Source organism: Ascaphus truei, chromosome 10 (assembly GCF_040206685.1).
Source record: "Ascaphus truei isolate aAscTru1 chromosome 10, aAscTru1.hap1, whole genome shotgun sequence".
Taxonomy (NCBI): Eukaryota; Metazoa; Chordata; class Amphibia; order Anura; family Ascaphidae; genus Ascaphus; species Ascaphus truei.
In genome coordinates this window covers 29,716,160-29,735,534 of record NC_134492.1, presented here as the reverse complement: position 1 = coordinate 29,735,534, position 19,375 = coordinate 29,716,160, and the positions used below count along the sequence as shown (strand labels likewise).

At 41.5% G+C, this 19,375-nt stretch overlaps 1 protein-coding gene across 1 annotated transcript; it reads right to left on the bottom strand.

Annotated features, from left to right (window-relative positions):
• Positions 1-1,141: 1,141 nt before the first annotated feature.
• CIMAP2 (ciliary microtubule associated protein 2) lies at positions 1,142-18,712 on the bottom strand. The gene is made up of 10 exons (XM_075616407.1): positions 18,597-18,712; positions 17,660-17,747; positions 16,684-16,854; positions 16,054-16,173; positions 4,899-5,036; positions 4,685-4,828; positions 3,229-3,396; positions 2,715-2,843; positions 2,237-2,367; positions 1,142-1,513 (listed from the first exon to the last, which is right to left on the bottom strand). The coding sequence occupies exons 1-10, from the start codon at positions 18,644-18,646 to the stop codon at positions 1,411-1,413; spliced, it is 1,242 nt and encodes a 413-aa protein (XP_075472522.1). The 5' UTR covers positions 18,647-18,712; the 3' UTR covers positions 1,142-1,410.
• Positions 18,713-19,375: the final 663 nt, after the last annotated feature.

Sequence of the window (19,375 nt, the reverse complement as noted above, 5' to 3'; positions counted from 1 at the left end):
AGGTGAGCGGAGCGCCGGGAGGGAGAGGTGAGCGGAGCGCCGGGAGGGAGAGGTGAGCGGAGCGCCGGGAGGGAGAGGTGAGCGGAGCGCCGGGAGGGAGAGGTGAGCGGAGCGCCGGGAGGGAGGGAGAGATGAGCGCCGGGAGGGACAGATGAGCGGAGCGCCGGGAGGGAGAGATGAGCGCCGAGAGAGGTGTGTGTGGCGCCGAGGGGGAAGAGAGTGGCAGTTGGGTGATGTCAGACCCACCAATCTGATTGGCCAGAGGCTGAGGACCAATCAGATTCACCGCAGATAGCACTAACCATTCGATTTTATATATTAAGACAAAATGTGGCAATTGGCCACCATAGAACAATTACCACGTTTCCTAAAGGGGAACTAACAAATGTGTCCTTACCTGTGACCCTTGGCGAAACTGGAATACCATGTGATGGGTTAATCTATGGCAGGGATGGCCAACTCCAGTCCTCACGGGCCACCAACAGGTCAAATTTTAAGGATATCCGTGCTTCAGCAAAGGTGGCTCAGTCATAATGGGTGATTCTGACAGTAAAGCACTTCCCAGGGTCTCCCTTTGTCTTGTGTGGTCATTTACTTGTTGCGCTTCTCCCCATTGTTTGTACTTTATGAACCATGTAATTTTGTCAATCACTGCACACACTGTGGGCGCTATATAAATAAAATTACACATACATTAATGGTGCCACTAGCGGATAGCAAGTGACAACCTCTGTGGTATCATACAAGACTTTCTACATGAGATTGATAAAGGATCATTATGGGACACAATGTGACTGGCATTTCTGGAAGTGGGAGGACAACTTGAAACTCAGTCTGATTCTCGCTCACTGTAGTTTATCTGCAGTTCTTGAAATAACCAAGACAAGTGTGTTATGTGCTGATAAATTGCTCACAACCACTGCTCGAAACAGCTGGGTGGGGAGAGAGACTCAGGATGACTTGTGATATTTTTAAATACAAGATTTGATGTCACTTTGATTATTTCAGGAGGGACAAGAGCAGTTCCACCCCAAATATAATTTATATGCACATACTGTATTGTATTATTGGTGTCAGTTAACAGCTCCAGAATGAAAATCATACTAGCCATATTTAGCACAATTTGACAGAATACAAACACTTTAGCAATTGCACATTTTTATTTTTAAATACAGTTCTCTTCCAGTTTTGAACAAACACCAAAAAACTAGATTTTCCAGGAAGTGTCTCCTTTTATTCCCACTGCACAACCAACAATACACAATCAGACTGACTTCTTGTGCATTCCTCGCGATTACAAAGCATTGCATGTTGTCATGATCCAAGAGTGAAACGACTGCCTTCCACGTGCTTTTGGAAAGGTTGTGAAGGTCGATTTTCGCACATTGAGATTAACTTTGCTCCTCTGCTTCATGCTGTGAGAGGTGGCACGGCAGCTTCATTCGCGAACTTCCTAATAGAAGCTAAAGACGCCCGCGTGTGCATAGAAGTGTTTCTTGCTTGGATTCGCGCTCTAAAGAAGCATATAGGAAACAATAAATAAACGGGGGTGGGGGACGGAGCATGAAAAGAACAAAAGAGGCCCGTTGACCCCTTCACTGCTGGGACAAGGACAGCAACATTCAAGTACAACTGCCGAGTATAAGGGACAAGCCCCCATGAGCTTTGCATGCGGGTTTATATATGGCAGTGCAGCATAAGCCCAAAACCCTGTTCCACAGCCATGAGAGCGTGGCCTCCAGATCCCTCTTTCTGGTTTTCCCATAATTCCATGTTGTGCTTGCTGCAGACATTTGGATAAGCAGGACTACGTTATAAGGCCTCGTTCAGGGTGCAGGCTTCGGAGGGAGGGCGTGCTGCCGTTCGAGCTGCCGTGGGACACAAAGTGAATACTGGTTGTCAGGGTAGCAGCTGCCCTGTCTCCGAAGCTGGGAGTTGACGCTGGCTATAGTTTCAATAAACTAAAAATTTGTTTTTTGAAGCTGCAGCAGCGTCACTGGGACCTCGGCAGCCAATGAAATCATTCTTGAGAATGATTTCAAGACTGCAACTTGGATCCCTAACCTCAGGTCTGTAGCCCCGCCCCCTCCTCAACTCCTGAAAAAGTCTGCTGGGGATGAACACACATCGCCCAGCAGACTGCCGCCCTCCCTCCCGAACGCCCTCCCTCCCGAAACGCCCTCCCTCCAACTCCTGTCTCTGGCACCCTGAACGAGGCCTGATGCGTTTTACTTACTGCAACAGCTTGTCCCTTTCTGGATCTGACAAATAACGTCCTGTTTTAGATAGGAATGGAGACCGGATGCAAGTTGCCGTTGTACCATGTGCATGTTTGGTGATATCATAGCGGCCAACACCAACTGGATTCTAAAAAGCACAAATTACCAAAGTATTCTGAATATCATTTATATATTAACTAAATATAAGACCACAATTAGAAAAGCAAGGTGATTACATCCTCTGTCATGATACCCAACAGATCAGGGTTTCTGTAACCACAAAGCCTCCCACCCTACATACCCACGCCAATGTCACTGTGCAACTTTCTTACAGATCACACCGCTGGCCGCCACAAGGTTATGCATCTATAATGTATCTTTGGCACTTTTCAGGAGATGGACACATTTCGCCGAGTATCAAATCAATATATTTGCCAATCTCAAGATGCACAGCTCTAATTACTCCTATTTCGGTGTGATAAATGCGATACGTACAGTACTTCCATAAAAGATGCTGCATGTTTTCCTGTCAAACCGTTTAGCAGAGGTAAGGAACGGAACGTCCGATTGCTTCTGTGGTGCAGAAAGCGGTTTTGTGTCATAGTATCCAGGGCCAGGAGAATTCTGCAATAAATAATTTCCAGTTAAATGTCACAGAGACGTCATTTGCATTGATACAGTATGTGGCACAATTACAGCGTCTAGCTCCATAGCACCCCCACCCCATGTATGTATAATATATTGGAAGGCCTGCGCCCAAGTTATATGGATTACGATATGTCGTTTATAACACAAAAATGGTTGGTGATTAGGCACAATAAACTGTGCTATGCACAACCCCTCATGTACACAAATGTACACTTTTAGTTACACTCATTTTTGTATGGTCGCTCAGAAAATGTTTCTTAAAGGTAGTCCTACAATATGCATATAGGAACACCATTTAACCAGATCTTTTGCACCCAGTAATTTCTAGTTTTCTACATAGCCTGAAATGCATAAAACTGACGGCTGGCCGGGGCCAATGGATGAGGGAACTGCAGCATGTTCTATCCGTTGGCACTTTTGGATACTGAGAAATCTTCCCAAATACTCCATGCTTCTTTCTGTGCTCACTTCCCAATTCTTCAATGAACGTCTTTACTTTATATGCTCCGGGTTCAGATTCCTTTTTATTCTGAGAGGCACAAAACAAAATAAGATTTCAATGAACGTCACAGTCTAACAGCTTGCTGCAGGCTTCAGAAAAAGTAACAGAGGGTGGTCATTATTTCCTGCCATTATTTCTCTATAAACACACAGATTTCTGTAAACTCAGAACACAAATCCACCAAGTCATGTATAGTGTGTCAAAAAAAAGCGCTACGAGGATTGTGACCTTATGTATAGAACAAAGGAAAAAAGGGCTCAGTGCTACATCTAACTTGACAAATTATATAGTTAAATAGTTATCTGTTTATCTTCTCATGAGCAAAGGTCATTTAGTTCAATTCTTTGGCCAAAGTATTTAAGCCTGCAGCCACGTCACTGCATGGCCCATCTGTAGGTCCTAACACTGCTGCACCTGCAAAAAGCTCTCATAACCTCTCTAAGGCTGCGACCATAGTGTGGGCATGATGGAGCGCAGAGTGGAGCGTGCGCCTGTCGCCTGAGCGATTTGTGGACTCCCTTGCGAGCAACAGGGAGGCGTGGCATCATCCGGCTTGGTTTGCCCTGATTGGCTCAAACGCGTCCTTGATGCAGGAGTCGCCAAAAAACATTAAAAGAAATTGTCGGCTCAAAATCCTGGCGCACCATCGCACATTCGCGCACCCTATAGCCAGCTTGATAGAGCTGATAGAGTATTTTGTTCGCACCACACGTGCCCTCGCGCCCACTATACTCGCAGCCTAGTGAAGGGAGAGCGATCTTTAACAGACTGGTCATTCACAGGTGCTGAGCAAGAACTGCAATTAAAAAGGTGGAATGAGTGATCGTGAAAACAAGGAGGAGGGGTCACTAACATCTAACTTGACATATAATATAGTTAAATACTTATCTTTTTTTGTGGGTCATCAGTGTTAGGACATACAGGTGGGTCATACCATGAAGTGGTTGTAGGCTTAAAATACCTTAGCCAAAGAATTGAACTACATGACCCTTGCTTATGAGAAGATAAACAGATAAGTATTTAACTATATAATATGTCAAGATCGATGTAGCACTAAGAATTTTTGTCTTTTGTTCTATGCATACAGTCACAATCCTACTAGCACTCCTTTTGACACAATATACATATGAAGTGGGGGATTTGGGTAGTGAGCTTACAAGGGCAGTGTGTGTTTATTGAATAATAATGGCAGGAAATAACATTCCGTTGTTTAAATAATGCCCAACTGTGGTGTTACACCCATCCAATAACTGCAAAAGCCCTGAACCTCTAGCACAGAATGCAAAGCTCTGCATTATTCCGGTAACATACTTACAGGTGAAGCTAAATATCCAAAGAGAATAGGCTCAGATCGAAGTCCAGAGAAAATGTCATAGGGTCCTCGTTTACCGACTACGTGGTTCAAGTTTTCATCTGTAGAGCTTTTCAGGTTATATGTTCCGGGTCCCAGCGCACAGCCCTGAAATAAGAACAACTCACTAGCAAAGTGCAAGCTAACACATTCTCAAAATCAGGTAGTAATGACTCACTGTGTTGGGTAACGAGCGACATTTACTGGAGGAAGAATCCATGAAGCCTCTGGAGCTCGCAGACTGTCCTGCTTTCTCCTCTATCACCATATATGGGTTTCCATTTTTGCCATAAGTTCCAGGACCAGGGGTACAAACCTGTGTAGAAGATGTAAGAGATAATTGTGTACACTGAAAAGCTCCACTTCCACCCACAATACATTATTAACAAGAAACCATGTTTAACATTCCCATTTCTGGGAACAACAGGAATATTGAGGCACAGGTGTAGCAACTTCCTAATATGACAGTAATAAATTATCCATGTCAGAGACACAGAGTAATATGTTGAGGTTTCCCCTGAGCAGCTATACCTTGCTTATCACATTATCACACCTGGCTGAGGTAAGGTACAAAATACAAAGTCCCTGCTCTGAAGAATTTACAATCTCAGTGTCACGTACACACTTGCTCACATGGATGTTTTTGTGTGTGAATGGAATTAACCACAAAGTAGCTCCCCAGTTTTCGATCACCTCACCACCGGGCACTAAAAATGGAGCATTTCACCCCAAAAATCCTCACACAACACCCCAATTATGCTTCACCATCATGATTACATTAAGTGCTTCCTTAGACCCCTCTGTTCCCAGAAGAAATGTACAAATATATATATATAAAAAGAGAGAGAGAGAGAGAGAGAGAGAGAGAGAGAGAGAGAGAGAGAGAGAGAGAGAGAGAGAGAGAGAGAGAGAGAGAGAGAGAGAGAGAGAGAGAGAGAGAGAGAGAGAGAGAGAGAGAGAGAGAGAGAGAGAGAGAGAGAGAGAGAGAGAGAGAACGAGAACATAAACACATACAAAATGAAAGCTGCTGGTCAAAGAGAGAGCAAAATAATGTAAATAACTAAAATATTGCCAGCATCTACACAAAGCCCAGATATAAACAAAAAAAGAGCAGAATTAAATAATACTGTAAATAAATACCCTAAGTACTATACAGCCTAAAGATAACAGCTGTAACCTGGCAAACACAATGAACCAGAAAAAAACAATACGTAAATATCTGGGATATGCAAAGACTGGATCCACCCTAAATCTGAAGTGTATGACAGCAAGTCAGCAGAGAAAACAAGGGAGAAAGCATGTAGAAATAACTCCCTGATGCCAAAGCTAGATGTAACCAATATAAGCTAAGGCAGACAGAATGTGAAGTAGTCCAGAGGCTCCGTGGGGCATAATGCTGTCCAAATACTTGCTATAATGCTGCATAGCGCATCCAAAGTGGAGGGGATGTCCAAAACGAAGGTAAGTGTGAGGCAATGCAAGCCCCCGGCATCCCGCTCCCAGAGTAAGGCAGGCAGCAGTGGGCCACAGAAAAGTGAGTGGTATAGATGCTGGTCCAGGAACCCAAGCTCTTCTCTTGTGTCCTCAATATTCGTCAACCCCATATTCTTAATGAGCTTGGATCTTTTCCTCCGACGAGGAATCCCCAAGTTCTGAGGCACTTGCCTGTTCTGAATAATCAATGAAACTGTCAGACTGCAAATCCAATGACGTCTGTGAGCTGGGCCTTTTTAAAGACTGTGCTTTATCCACAGACTGCAGGAGCAAAGTTTTCATCCAGTCAATGAATGTAGTTAACCGACTAGAATTTTCATCCTCAGACATCTTCTTAATTTAATCTGTGCAAAATCTTTTGGAGGTGGGTAGCTGAAAGTTCGGCATCGCACTGCACAATATTTAGCCTTAGAAAACAGTTTTTCTAGGCTTGACAACTTCAGCCTCTTGCTGAGGCTACTGTTTTCTGTAGACCAAGCAATATCCTGCATGTGTGCGTTTTTGTTTTTTTTTTAATAAATCAGTTCTGTACTATGAGAAAATACTTGTATCATTTTGTTTTTTAAACAACTCTGAATGACATTTTTAATGTATTATAATGTAACCAGCCTTTTTTGTTTCAATAGCAACCATTTCGAAGTCACACTGACTGCAGAATACTCCTCTCCAGTAATTTAGTAAAACCCCCGATCCAAATCTTCGCCGATCGATCGGCAACTTAGCTAATTACTTGTGATTGTGTGGATTGTATTGATGCACATATTAAAGGGGGGAAAAAATAATAAAAATCGGCAGCTTGGACTGCTACTTTAAGTAGTGTAAGACCTTATAATATTTTCAGTGTATCTTATTCTAGATGACAGGGCCTCACAACCAGGGCAAAAAGGGGGGAGGAACAGGTTGCATCCATGACGGGTCCCATTTATGATCAGAATGGCTGCGAAATATATCCAGCTGACTTGACCACTGCAAAGGTGAATTAAGATAACACTTTAATACTATTCAAAAGCTGATTAACCCGATCCTTTTTAGACAGGACTTGCATCAAGAAGAATGGGGTTTTTTTTTTTCTGAATCAAGTGTCAGGAAAACTGCGGGAGATTGATAATGCACTAGATTCATTTTCCTTCTGATATTATCAGCTGCTTGACACTAGGACAAACTCCACTCGGCCGGGGTCGGTATCTGTGTTAATGAGTGAAATTGGGAGACAGCTGGCACATATACTGTAGCTGAGTCTTTACCATCTTTAGGCATTACAGTGATGGATGCCTGCAGCACTTATCTCGGAAAATAAGACATCATCACCGTGGGTCTCTATTGGCCCTTCTAAAGGACCATTAGTAGGGGCGGTGGAGACCTCCTCGGTGGAGACCCGTGCAGCAAGTCCTCTCCCCAGGTTAAGGTATTTTGACTGCTGTCTATTTCATTCCTGCTGCATTTTTTTGAGATTGTGCCTTTTAGCTTTCCGATTGCTCTACCTTTGTTATATAGATTATTCTATTAATTACATTTTCACATGATCTTTTGTATTTTCTAAATACATTTGTTCCTTGCATCCGAGTGTTGGAATATTGTTGCAAAATGAGTATTAATGTATGGTTTGTGCAGTGTGTAGGACGTCAGGCCGACTTCGGCACTTTTGCTTGAAACCACGGAGATAGGGGATAACCGGGGCATGATCAGACTATGTCATATTCTCTATTTCTACTTTAATAGAACTGAGAAGATCAGGACTAATAAAAATGCATGCTGCTAATAGTGGGTTGAGTAAAATGTACAGCTTCTGGAGATAGGTTTGAGTAAGCACCGAGGAGGTCTATTAAAGCATAAGAAAATAGAACAAATTATCAGATATATCACAGAATCCTTTTGGATCTTTGAATTAGTGACCAGGGCCGCCAACATCTTTCCTGGGGCCCAGGACTAGTCTCCACCCGAGCCCCGGGTTGTTGAATGAAGGAGGGGGGGGGGGATATATATGAATATAGAGCAGCTTTGCATTCATTTAACCCAATCCAATCAGCCACACGGCATGATGAGCAGGCTGAGAACACATACAGTAATAGCCAGGAGAATAAGGCCGTGATTATTCTAGAAATCGCCGGCGGCTGGAAAACAAATAGCTGAAAACCGATGAAGGTTTACATACCAGCGCACCGCGTGGAGCTGCAGGGCTGCAGTCTCCGGAAGAGATTATCCAACTGTTTTCTGCAGGCGACGGCCGCGTCACGTGAGTGGTTCAGCCAATGAGGGCGAACCGCTCACGGCCACGCCCCCGCCACGCTTCCCTGCCTCCTCTGCCTTTCTTCTCTCCTGTCTCCCCTTTATGATCAAGACGCCGCTCGGCAGCAGCAGCGCAGGGTGACATCACTGGATTGCGCTGCCACTCAGCGGCATCTGTTATAATCAAGGCATAAGGGAGGGGGGGAATCAGAGAAAAAGCTTAAACAGGAAATCTTTCTATGGTTGATAAACTATTACCTCCCTTGCTCCCAGTGAATCTTACCCCTTTTACTGCCAGGGGGCCTCTTGCCGACTGCAAACGGGTTAATACAGCATGATTTGCACATAACCAAATAATCTGGCGTGAGGCACTCTTATTTATATTATATTAAACGATTTCCCAGCCTTATTCTGTAAAGTGTGATAGTGCAGATGACGTGCTATCGCATGAAAAGGACCATTGACTTTTCATGTGATAGCGCAGACAACGTACTATCACACGTTACAGAATAGGGGCCTTAACGTGTGTTTGTTGAGACAAAATGAAAGAGATTTCTCCAGCCAGATACTCCCCCCAATGGAGAGACAAAACAACAGATAATCCAACATTTATGAACAATATCCCTTCCTGGAGTTTGGTTCCGACCAGATAATCCAAAGGGACAAACAAAACAAGAAGGATGATAAGCTACCTCCAGCTTACTTATCCTTAAAGGGACATGAAATTGGTGTCGATAACTCACTCTCCGAGTGCAGTAAATACTCGCCCCACCCCCCAACAAGTGCTAACTGTTGAGTTAGAGGTCCAGGGGGCTGATAGGGGAGGTTAGGCTGGACTTCTGTCTTCGGACTGCCTAGGCGGGTATCCCTCTACCGCCAGGCCCAGCGCTCCCCCTATCGACGGCCCTGCTAATGATGTTCTTTGGGTTTTAATAGGGAACAGACTTCATTTTTTATAAGGTTGTTGTTCAGTTGGTCAAGTTTTAAATACACAAATATGTATGTATGTATGTATGTCTTTGTTTATATAGCACCATTAATGTACATAGTGCTTCAGAGCAGTAATACATGTGACAATCATATAAATAACAAATGATAAAAATAACACATAATGGGAAAGAAGTGTTTTAGACATAAAAGTAACATTTAGGAAAATGAGTTCCTGCTCCGAAGAGCTTACAATCTAATTGGTAGGTAGGAAGACCGTACAGAGACAGTAGGAGGGTGTTCTGGTAAGTGCGTCTGCAAGGGGCTCAAGATTTATGTATTAGGTGTATTGTATCAGCCACGGAGCTAATCATATGCATTGTTAAGCAGGTCTGTCTTAAGGTGGGTCTTAAAGGTGGATAGAGAGGGTGCTAGTCGGATATTGAGGGGACGAGCATACCAGAGGTGTGGGGCAATCAGTGAGAAAGGTTTAAGGCATGAGATGGCTTTAGATACAAAGGGGGTAGAGAGAAGAAATCCTTGAGCGGAACGCAGGAGTCAGGATGGTGCATAGCGAGAAATTAGAGCTGAGATGTAAGTAGGAGCAGAAGAGTGTAAAGCTTTAAAAGTGAAGAGGAGAATTAAGTGTGTGATACGGGATTTGATAGGAAGCCAGGAGAGGGATTTCAGCAAGGGAGACGCCGAGACAGATTTAGGAAAGAGTAGAGTGATTCTGGCAGTAGAGTTTAGGATAGATTGTAGGGGAGACAGGTGAGAGGCAGGAAGGCCGGACAGCAGGAAGGTACAGTAATCGAGACAGGAGAGAATGAGGGTCTGTATTAGAGTTTTAGCAGTCAAGCAAAAGAGGAAAGGGCGTATCTTTGGAATATTGCAGGGGGAAAAAATACAGGTTTTAGCTACTTTTTGAATGTGAGAGGAGAATGTGAGGGAGGAGTCGAATGTGACTCTTAGGCAGCGTGCTTGTGCTACTGGGTGTATGATAGTACTTACAACCGTAATGTGGAAGGAGGCTGTAGGGCCATCGTTTGGGCAGAAATATGAGGAGCTCTGTTCTTGACATGTTAAGTTTAAGTTGGCGGAGGGCCATCAAGGATGATATAGCAGATAGACATTCAGAAACTTTGGTCTGTACAGCAGGTGTAAGGTCAGGGGTTGAAAAGTAAATTTGTGTGTCGTCAGCATAGAGTTGATATTTGAACCCAAGAGATGTGATTAGGTCACCTAGAGAGTGTGTAAAGAGAAAAGAGGAGAGGTCCCAGGACAGAGCCCTGGGGTACCCCCACAGAGAGATCAATAGAGGAGGTGTTTGCAAAAGAGACACAAAGTAAGATGGCAGAAGTAAGAGGAGAACCAGGATAGAGCTTTGTTACGAATACCAATAGTATGGAGAATGTAAAGGAGAAGAGGGTGGTCCACAGTATCAAATGCTGCAGAGAGGTCGAGTAATATGAGCAGAGTGAAATGGCCTCTGTCTTTGGCTGCATAGAGGTCATTAGTTATTTTAGTGAGGGCTGTTTCAGTGGAGTGAGCAGTGCAGAAGCCAGATTGTAGAGGGTCTAGGAAAGAATAGGAGTTGAGAAAATGTAGCAAGCGAGAGAATATAAGACGTTCAAGGAGTTTAGAGGCAAAAGGCAGGAGGGAGACAGGACGATAGTTCGAAAGACAGGTAGATATATATATATATTTTAGAAATGTAATAACAAATACATGTGTACTTTTATATGTTATGATTAAATGTTATATTTTATTTTAGTATACAGTATGAACACTTGTACATATTGTTTATTGAAATGATAAATTAAAACAATTGTGTTTTTTATTTTAGGCATATATTTTAAAGGATCTAGAATTTAAGGGAGGAGCTGTGTGTGTTTGTGTATGTGTGTATCTAATGACCTCTGAAGAAGTGACATACTAGGTATGAAATGTCCCTATTCCTTTTCTGATTTCAGTCCAAAGAAATGGAGGGCGGATTCCTCCTTTTCCCAGACTATATATCGCTGTTTGAGCAAGAAGTATAACTCGCTTGCGAGTATGTATATAATACTGCTTATTTGATTATTTGTTGCTCGGTTGGACATTAACAAGTAATACGTAACAAAATGACCAACAGAACAAACAGAACATTCTGGTTATTTTTTACTTTTAAAATACAAGACAATGCTGATGTTAAATTAAAGACAGCACAAACTATATCACATTATCCAGTAAACAAATGATGATAATATACATTTTACAACATTCTGCTGAGGATCTCTCTGAAGCCAGACATACACACTTGTTCTCATTCATGCCTCACTGCCATCTCCTCCCGTGCAAATGGTGTCAACCTGCACTCATGGCTATGGTCCCACACCCAGTCACTCCTACCACCCATTGTGGCCAAGCACAGCCAACTACAGCACTTATTCCCTCACCTGTTGTCTCTGTAAGTTCCCCTCAAACCTTAGATTGTAAGCTCTTCGGGGCAGGGATTTCCTTTCCATTGTCTGATTTTGCTGCACTTATTGTATTATTATAATGCCCTGTACTGTATTCTTTGTGAAGCGCTGAGTACACTTTTGGCGCTATATAAATAAAAGACATACAATACATACAATACAACTCGAGAAGTATTTACTTCAGGAGTATTGAAGCTTGGTGGCATATTACCAATTTAGAAAACTATTTAAAATTTAAACAGGTTTCAAGAGGCCACAGATTAAGCAAGATGCCAACATTTGGGACACCGGACATGGACTTTATGGATGCATGTTGTTGAAATAATACTGTTGAAATGGACATACTGTTGAAGAATGGACTGGGGGGTCTCTGGAGATGGATTATTAGCAGAATTCAGAATCAATTTGGTCGGTCATGTCATGTCTCAATCATTTCTTCATGCGGTGTTCCTGAATTCATTTCTGTGGGAAAGAATGTGTTTGTTGCGAGTACGAGTTTCGCTAGGAGTAGACTTTCAAGGCCAGGCCTATGGCTAAATGCCCAGAATTATAGTGATAACATGTATCTTAACATACCTTGGGGCCTCCCCATGCAGAATTCCATTGACTTTCATGTATGATCATACTCTATAGTGGTAAGGCAATAAACTACCCAATTTCAAAGAACCTGTGTTTGTTCTTATCTATATGAATTTGCAAACATTGACAATGTTATGGAGTATTTTCAGATTGTTCATTTAACTTGATGAAATTCATTATTTCTAACAAGGTTAAACAGAAACATCAAATACAGAAAATTCAACATAACTTTGAACAATTTACATCCCTTGATAGCTTCCAGGACTAGGATGCAAAATGGAAGAAAATTGATACAGCAGAAAAATCAATAAGATTAAAAAAAAGCAAGAAAAATTAAACAGCAATAAACAGGATTATGAAAACGGTCTGGTCTACAGCTGGTCTGGAGCTTGCAATTGAGGAGACGAAGTTGAAAATTCTACAAATATTCTCCATTAAGATCAATTTTGTAAAAATAGTTGACAGATAAGAAATCGAGCAGAGGTGAAATTACGACCTCTGAATTATTGAGTCAACCCGTCTTTTTTTGAGAGTTGGTAGAGAATGTCTCTTTGTACAAGAGACATTGAGGAACAACATTCCTCTATGGCAGTACACATACGGCAGTGCTGCCATAGAGGATAGAGGCGGAAGGCATGCAAGTGTGAAAATAACTCCAGTCCAATTTAATGTTCTCAGTAAGGGCTTAACTTTTGTTCCTAGTATTGATTCTAATTTAATACAGTAATAGACATAGACACATATATTAGGGAACTGATCTTAACTAAAAATAAATTCTAAAGGTAAAGTCCTGGGAGAACATGTTGGTACAACTGAAGTATGACATTCTTGCATATTAGATAAAGCAGTACATATTTCTGGTTCTCTTGAATTTAAAGATCAATGTGCACGTCATGATTTGATGAGTCTTTTATATTAAAAGTTATTGTTTTGGTTTTGATATGTCTGTAATTCATTCCGCTTTAAAATGTAAATCAGCATTTTACCATCAGGCAGTTAAAGGTAATTTTGTAAATGTCTTTAAAAAATAGTGGTTTAAAACCCAGTGCACATCCAGAAAAACTTATATACGGTACAGTGCCTAAATATACATGTATAAATAACTAATAAATAAAATCTATTACAGAGTGCTTTTCCTGGTAATGTACAGGTTAATAAAAGCTTCAATCAGACTTAGAACTTTTGCAACTCATATTGACAGATTTATTATAAATCATTCTTCCTGGCAATGCACAGGTTATTAAGAATTTATATTAGTGTAGGGACCCTTGAACGTGGTCTGCCGTGAAGTTTGGCTCAAGGGCTTACAACAATTTGGCCAAAATGTTAAACTAAAAGACCATTTTATTTATTAGTTATTTATACATGTATATTTAGGCACTGTACCGTATATAAGTTTTTCTGGATGTGCACTGAGCTTTGTCTGTGTTTTATGTTATGTCTCTGGTTTTAAATATAAATTGCCATGCTCAGTAGCACTCCTCTGTGAAACTTATATGCTTATATATATGTTGTGGGTATTTTGGGGGTTCAATTTGAGCTTGTAGGTGTTCTGTATGTTTTATAATTCTTGTGCAGCTAGTCTTGGCTGTTTTGGAGGGTGGCAACCTCCTATCCAATTGAAGCTCACTCCCTCCCACATTTAAATGGTTAAAAGCTCACTCCATGGCATCTCCAACTATCAGGGGAACTTGCCTGCATGCAGTGTGATTGTGACAAATCTATTACAGAGTGCTTTTCCTGGTAATGTACAGGTTAATAAAAGCTTCAATCAGACTTAGAACTTTTGCAACTCATATTGACAGATTTATTATAAATCATTCTTCCTGGCAATGCACAGGTTATTAAGAATTTATATTAGTGTAGGGACCCTTGAACGTGGTCTGCCGTGAAGTTTGGCTCAAGGGCTTACAACAATTTGGCCAAAATGTTAAACTAAAAGACCATTTTATTTATTAGTTATTTATACATGTATATTTAGGCACTGTACCGTATATAAGTTTTTCTGGATGTGCACTGAGCTTTGTCTGTGTTTTATGTTATGTCTCTGGTTTTAAATATAAATTGCCATGCTCAGTAGCACTCCTCTGTGAAACTTATATGCTTATATATATGTTGTGGGTATTTTGGGGGTTCAATTTGAGCTTGTAGGTGTTCTGTATGGTTTAAAAAATAGTGGAAAGAGATCTTACATTTCTAGATAAAACAAAAATAAAAAAACTTAACCCATGTCATGCTACTCTAATCAAAGTGATGCATGAATTAAAATTCATAGACCCCATTATAATTAAAAAATGTGGATAAAGGAGGTTCAGTTATGGTGGTAAATAAACAATATTACCATAAAGAAGGCATTAGACACCTTTCAGATAGTTATGCATATATAAACTGTCTTTGAGCTGTAGAAATAAATGTAATGGAAAGCTTGATTTGCTCCTTAACAATGCATATGGGTATAATTAATTAACAGAATACAGTATATCTATTTATATAGACAACATTCAAGTGTCTATATACAGTATCATCAATTACCTAACATTCACTCGTTTCTCCTCCAGTATGTCCAATGGTTTCAGGCACCGATTGTTTAAATGAACGATTGTCCCAGTACTGTATATTGTTTTTTTGAAAACTTTGGTTAAATATCTCCCTTCTTTTTTGTTGGACGTCTCAATTATTAAGATTTTTTTCCCTTGGAATATAAACTTTGTAAATAGTTATAATATTCCCTCCAATGGCTCTTTTCTAATGTCAATAGTCATTTGGATAGCCTTTGCCCATATGTCAGACCTACCACCCCTTTTATTAATTTGGTGGCTCTTGTCTGCACTTTATATCCTTCCCTTAAATCCTTATCTCAGTGTCTCAAAGTGGCATGAAGGTAGCAATGGGTGTTCAAAATGATGTATATAGTAGCACGTGCTGGTAGGGTAAATCATACTATTACAACTTGGAAGAATATATAAAGGTGTGTTTGTGTTGTTGTTTAACAACTAAATTAAAAACAATTGTGTTTATTTTTTAACAGACTGGCATGAATATTGACACTAGCAATTAGTGCTTTTAACAAGTAATTCACTATTAACAATTGAGAATAGTTATCTGTCTTTTGTAAAAAACAAAAGACAGATAACTGTTTGTGTGCGCATGTGTGTCTGTGTGCATGAGCATGCTTGGGTGTGCCTGTGTATGAACATCGCTTTAGTCTTGCTTCTCGGTCAGTCATACAGTGAATGTAGTAAAATAGCGGATTCTGGGCCCTGAGTGGAAGAACTGCTTGTTGGTCCAATAAAAGGCATCATACTACTTACTCCCTCTCCCTCCTTTCCTACATAGAAGGACCGACATGGCTGCCACCTTTCTTTGCAAGCTGTGAATGTGGATTGCCCGTTTTACATGCGGGTATAAACTACATAATTTGGCAAGTTTTCTCCCTGATAAAAGCTCCCATACCAATGTATGTCTCAGGCATGATCAGCCTCAGCATGTTCTCTTTAGGTTAATAAATATTTTTGCTCCTTCAGATGATGTTCACACAAAATACAGTTAGATTTGCAGCAGAATGTCACAGGCAGATTTCCAAGATTACCTTCTTTGTCTCGTCATCCACCTTTCCCCTCCTCTACCCCTTCATTCCCATTATACCTGCCGATCGTCCTGGAACCGGGCATCTCTGCTACCTGCTCCACGTACACTGGTAGGCTTCATGTCCATCAGCTCCACAAATGTCTTCATATTGTAGCGCCCGGGGCCCATACTCTGTCTCTAGAGTGGGAGAGCAGCAGAGCTGGTTAAAGAGTAATTGTGGCCCTAAGCAAATTAATAGCTCCCCCGCCCCCCTGCCCATTACACCAAACACAGACAAATATATAGGCAAAAGCACCAACAGACACATGCACCCCCACACTTTTTTTTACAAAATGTTGTTAAAATACAGTAAAGCTCTGACTGATTTATCTCCTTTTTTCAGCTATAATTGAAGGGTAGTCATGTTAAGCCGTTCAAGTCAGTGACATCCTCACAACTTAAAATGGCAGCGGACTGGACACATTGCAAGAAGAATTAATCGTCACTGGACAAAGATGATATTCAACTGGATTCCAAGGGATATCACAAGACCAAGACGACGACCAAAAGTAAGATGGGAGGATGAAATCAGAAAATGTGTTTTGTCATCGTGGAGAAGCGAGGCTTAGAGAAACACAGAGGTGACACACACATATACCCCTGTGCAGGCACAGAGGCGCCCGTACAGGCCCATGCTGTCTATCTCACCAATAATCTGTTCCTCTCCCATGTTTCCCTATACCGAAGATGTGGCATCTCTGTAAGTCTTTCTGTTTCTTGGGCTCTTTTCCAGCCAGGCCCCGACGCGTTCCTCTGTAGAGTAGAGGGGCTGAAATCTCCAGGAGCTACATTGTAGGTTCCTGGTCCCAGCCGTGTCTCCTGAAAAGTAGCATCAAGTTTTAATGTGACACAGATAAAGAAAAGCCATGTAAATCATTAATATACAAGGATTCCTCATGTGTGATTTTCCATGACTGCTATGGTTTATACTTGAAGTGCAATCCAACTCAAAGAATGATCTTTGTAAACAATGTTAGTACAGATTTTGGGAGCTATTTTACAACCTGATCTTCAGTCTTGTGTGTATTTCTGTATATTAAGCACCCTCCCGATCCAAAATGTAAATATAATGAAGGAATGTGCCAACAATCTAATTACATTATCTGTAAATAAAAGCAGACATGTTAGGGCATTAGTCTGTGTGAATTCTGTGACTGCCTTCTCACATACCCGCACCTCTAGCTGTGTACTGTACTTAGTCATCTTTTGTAGCGATTTCTTTGTAACGATATTATCAGACCTTTTACAGCACCAAGTACACACAATATATAGAAAGATAGCGGTTAACAGAAAGATTTATCTTTTTTACAAAGTACATCTGAAAGTGTTCTTAGCTGCTCTAAGAGAAAGGAAACAGGAATATTTGTATGGGTATTAATATGTAAGAACTGGTGGCACACTTTACTGAATACTTTGTGTTGATCTAACTAGCAGGTAGAAAAAAAGCAGAGCACTACCGAAAAATAAATGAGAGATTCAGAGGGGGACGTTTATAAACACTTTATTGGATCATTCAAGACCCCCAACGCGTTTCCCGCCCACTGTGCTTCATCAAGGTGTTCACATCATGTTCATATTTGCTGATCTTACTAGCACCTAATCATATGGTTTGTTTTCTACTCACTAGTTCTGAAGTTGCCTTCTTACAGTACGGTACTTGTGTGTATTTACCGGTCTTCTTGCAGTCAGGATGAACTGCTGACACATCAAATCTAATAGAAAATTAATAAACAAATCAGAAAGTGTTTGCATAGCGGTTTGTGTGGAAATATGTGCAATCATTAGCTTTATAAAGCTTGTTCGTCTGTAATCAGGAGCTCTGTAACCAAGTGACACAAACACAGAGACCAGTGACAAAAGCCCTTAGGCTCTGCAAGTTACTGCAACATTGTGTAAACCAAACACTTCTGTGCGGAATACATCCCAATCTCATGATATGGTACAAAACAATTTATGTACTTTACCAAACTATTTTTATAACAATGAGGAAAAGAACTAGCAGAGAACCCTTCGACTCAAGACTATTTATAAACATTGCATTTGAACGGTATGTGTAATATACTAACATTGGTTTTTTTTTCTTCTTGTTTTTGACACAGGTGCGAGAACAACAAAAAAAAAGGCAAGTTTGTATTGGCTGTCAGTGTCCTATTTGATACACAGCCCTAAATGTTTTGTAAAGTAAATCAGTTCAATTGTCAGAAACAACCACACACAGGCTGAGCTAACATCACACATATCGGTCTGCACTGAGTAATGGAAGAACACATTAAAATAATGAAGCAACATGTTTCTGCGCCATCAGTATAGAATGCCCCTTTTATTAGTGGATTACAGTGAGATTTGCCTCACACACAGGTGCTTTGTATTAGCACTGCTAGTGAGGGAGGGTCCTCCTGTGTCTCCCAGCACAGATACACTGGGGTATTGTAGGGACATGGGGGGAGGGGGGGGTCCAGGCCGCCTTCTACCACACACAGGAGAGACTCCGCACTCATTATTATGAGCGTGTCTGGACTCCGCTGGGCCTCTGCCCCTGTTCTCCCGCGGGATAACAGTACCTTGCGGTCTGGCTGCCAAAGGGCGCTCCGCTGAACCGCCTCCCCGCCATGTGCAGCGCACGCGTCAGAGACTGTGGTTACCATAACAACGGAAACGCTTTGCGAGCGAGTCACATGATAATAGGGGGGTGGGATCTGTCAGACAGCAGCCAATCACCACGTAGCGTTACAGCCGCCATGTTTGAGTCGGGCAGATAAAGTGTGAACAAACAGGAATCCTTCCCGTTCACTGACCTTGCTTTCTGCAGGCGTTGAGGACGAGCTAGAAAGATGGCTGAAATACAGTGTGACGTTGCGTGACGCTTTGTATCTCTATGGTGATAGGCCTGTTATATTGTACCTCAGATCAGATGACAGGGTTTTTGGTTATAGGGCTAAATGAGGGTTCATGAGTGTTTAATGGAGATAGTAATCATATAACTCTGTGTGTGAGTGCAGGCTTTTCATAATAAAACACACACAATGCAACCCTGCCCCAAAGAGCTTACTCTCTAATTCTTGGTGTGTGGGTATGGAAACTAATTTTGCCACGTAAGAGGCTGGTTGTCCATGTCAATGCCACTGCTAATGAGGAAACCGCAGAACACTACACCCGCCAAAAACCTTTACACTACTGCCCAGTTATGCTGGCACTACCAGGATGCATTTAAGGGCACAAATCACGAGTCCCTGGTCCCTCAGATAAATGCACAAATTAACAAACAAATGCACCACCAAGGTTGTAATAAAAAAGAAAACTATCCCAATGAACTACCACCAATTTGTAACGAGCATGTGAG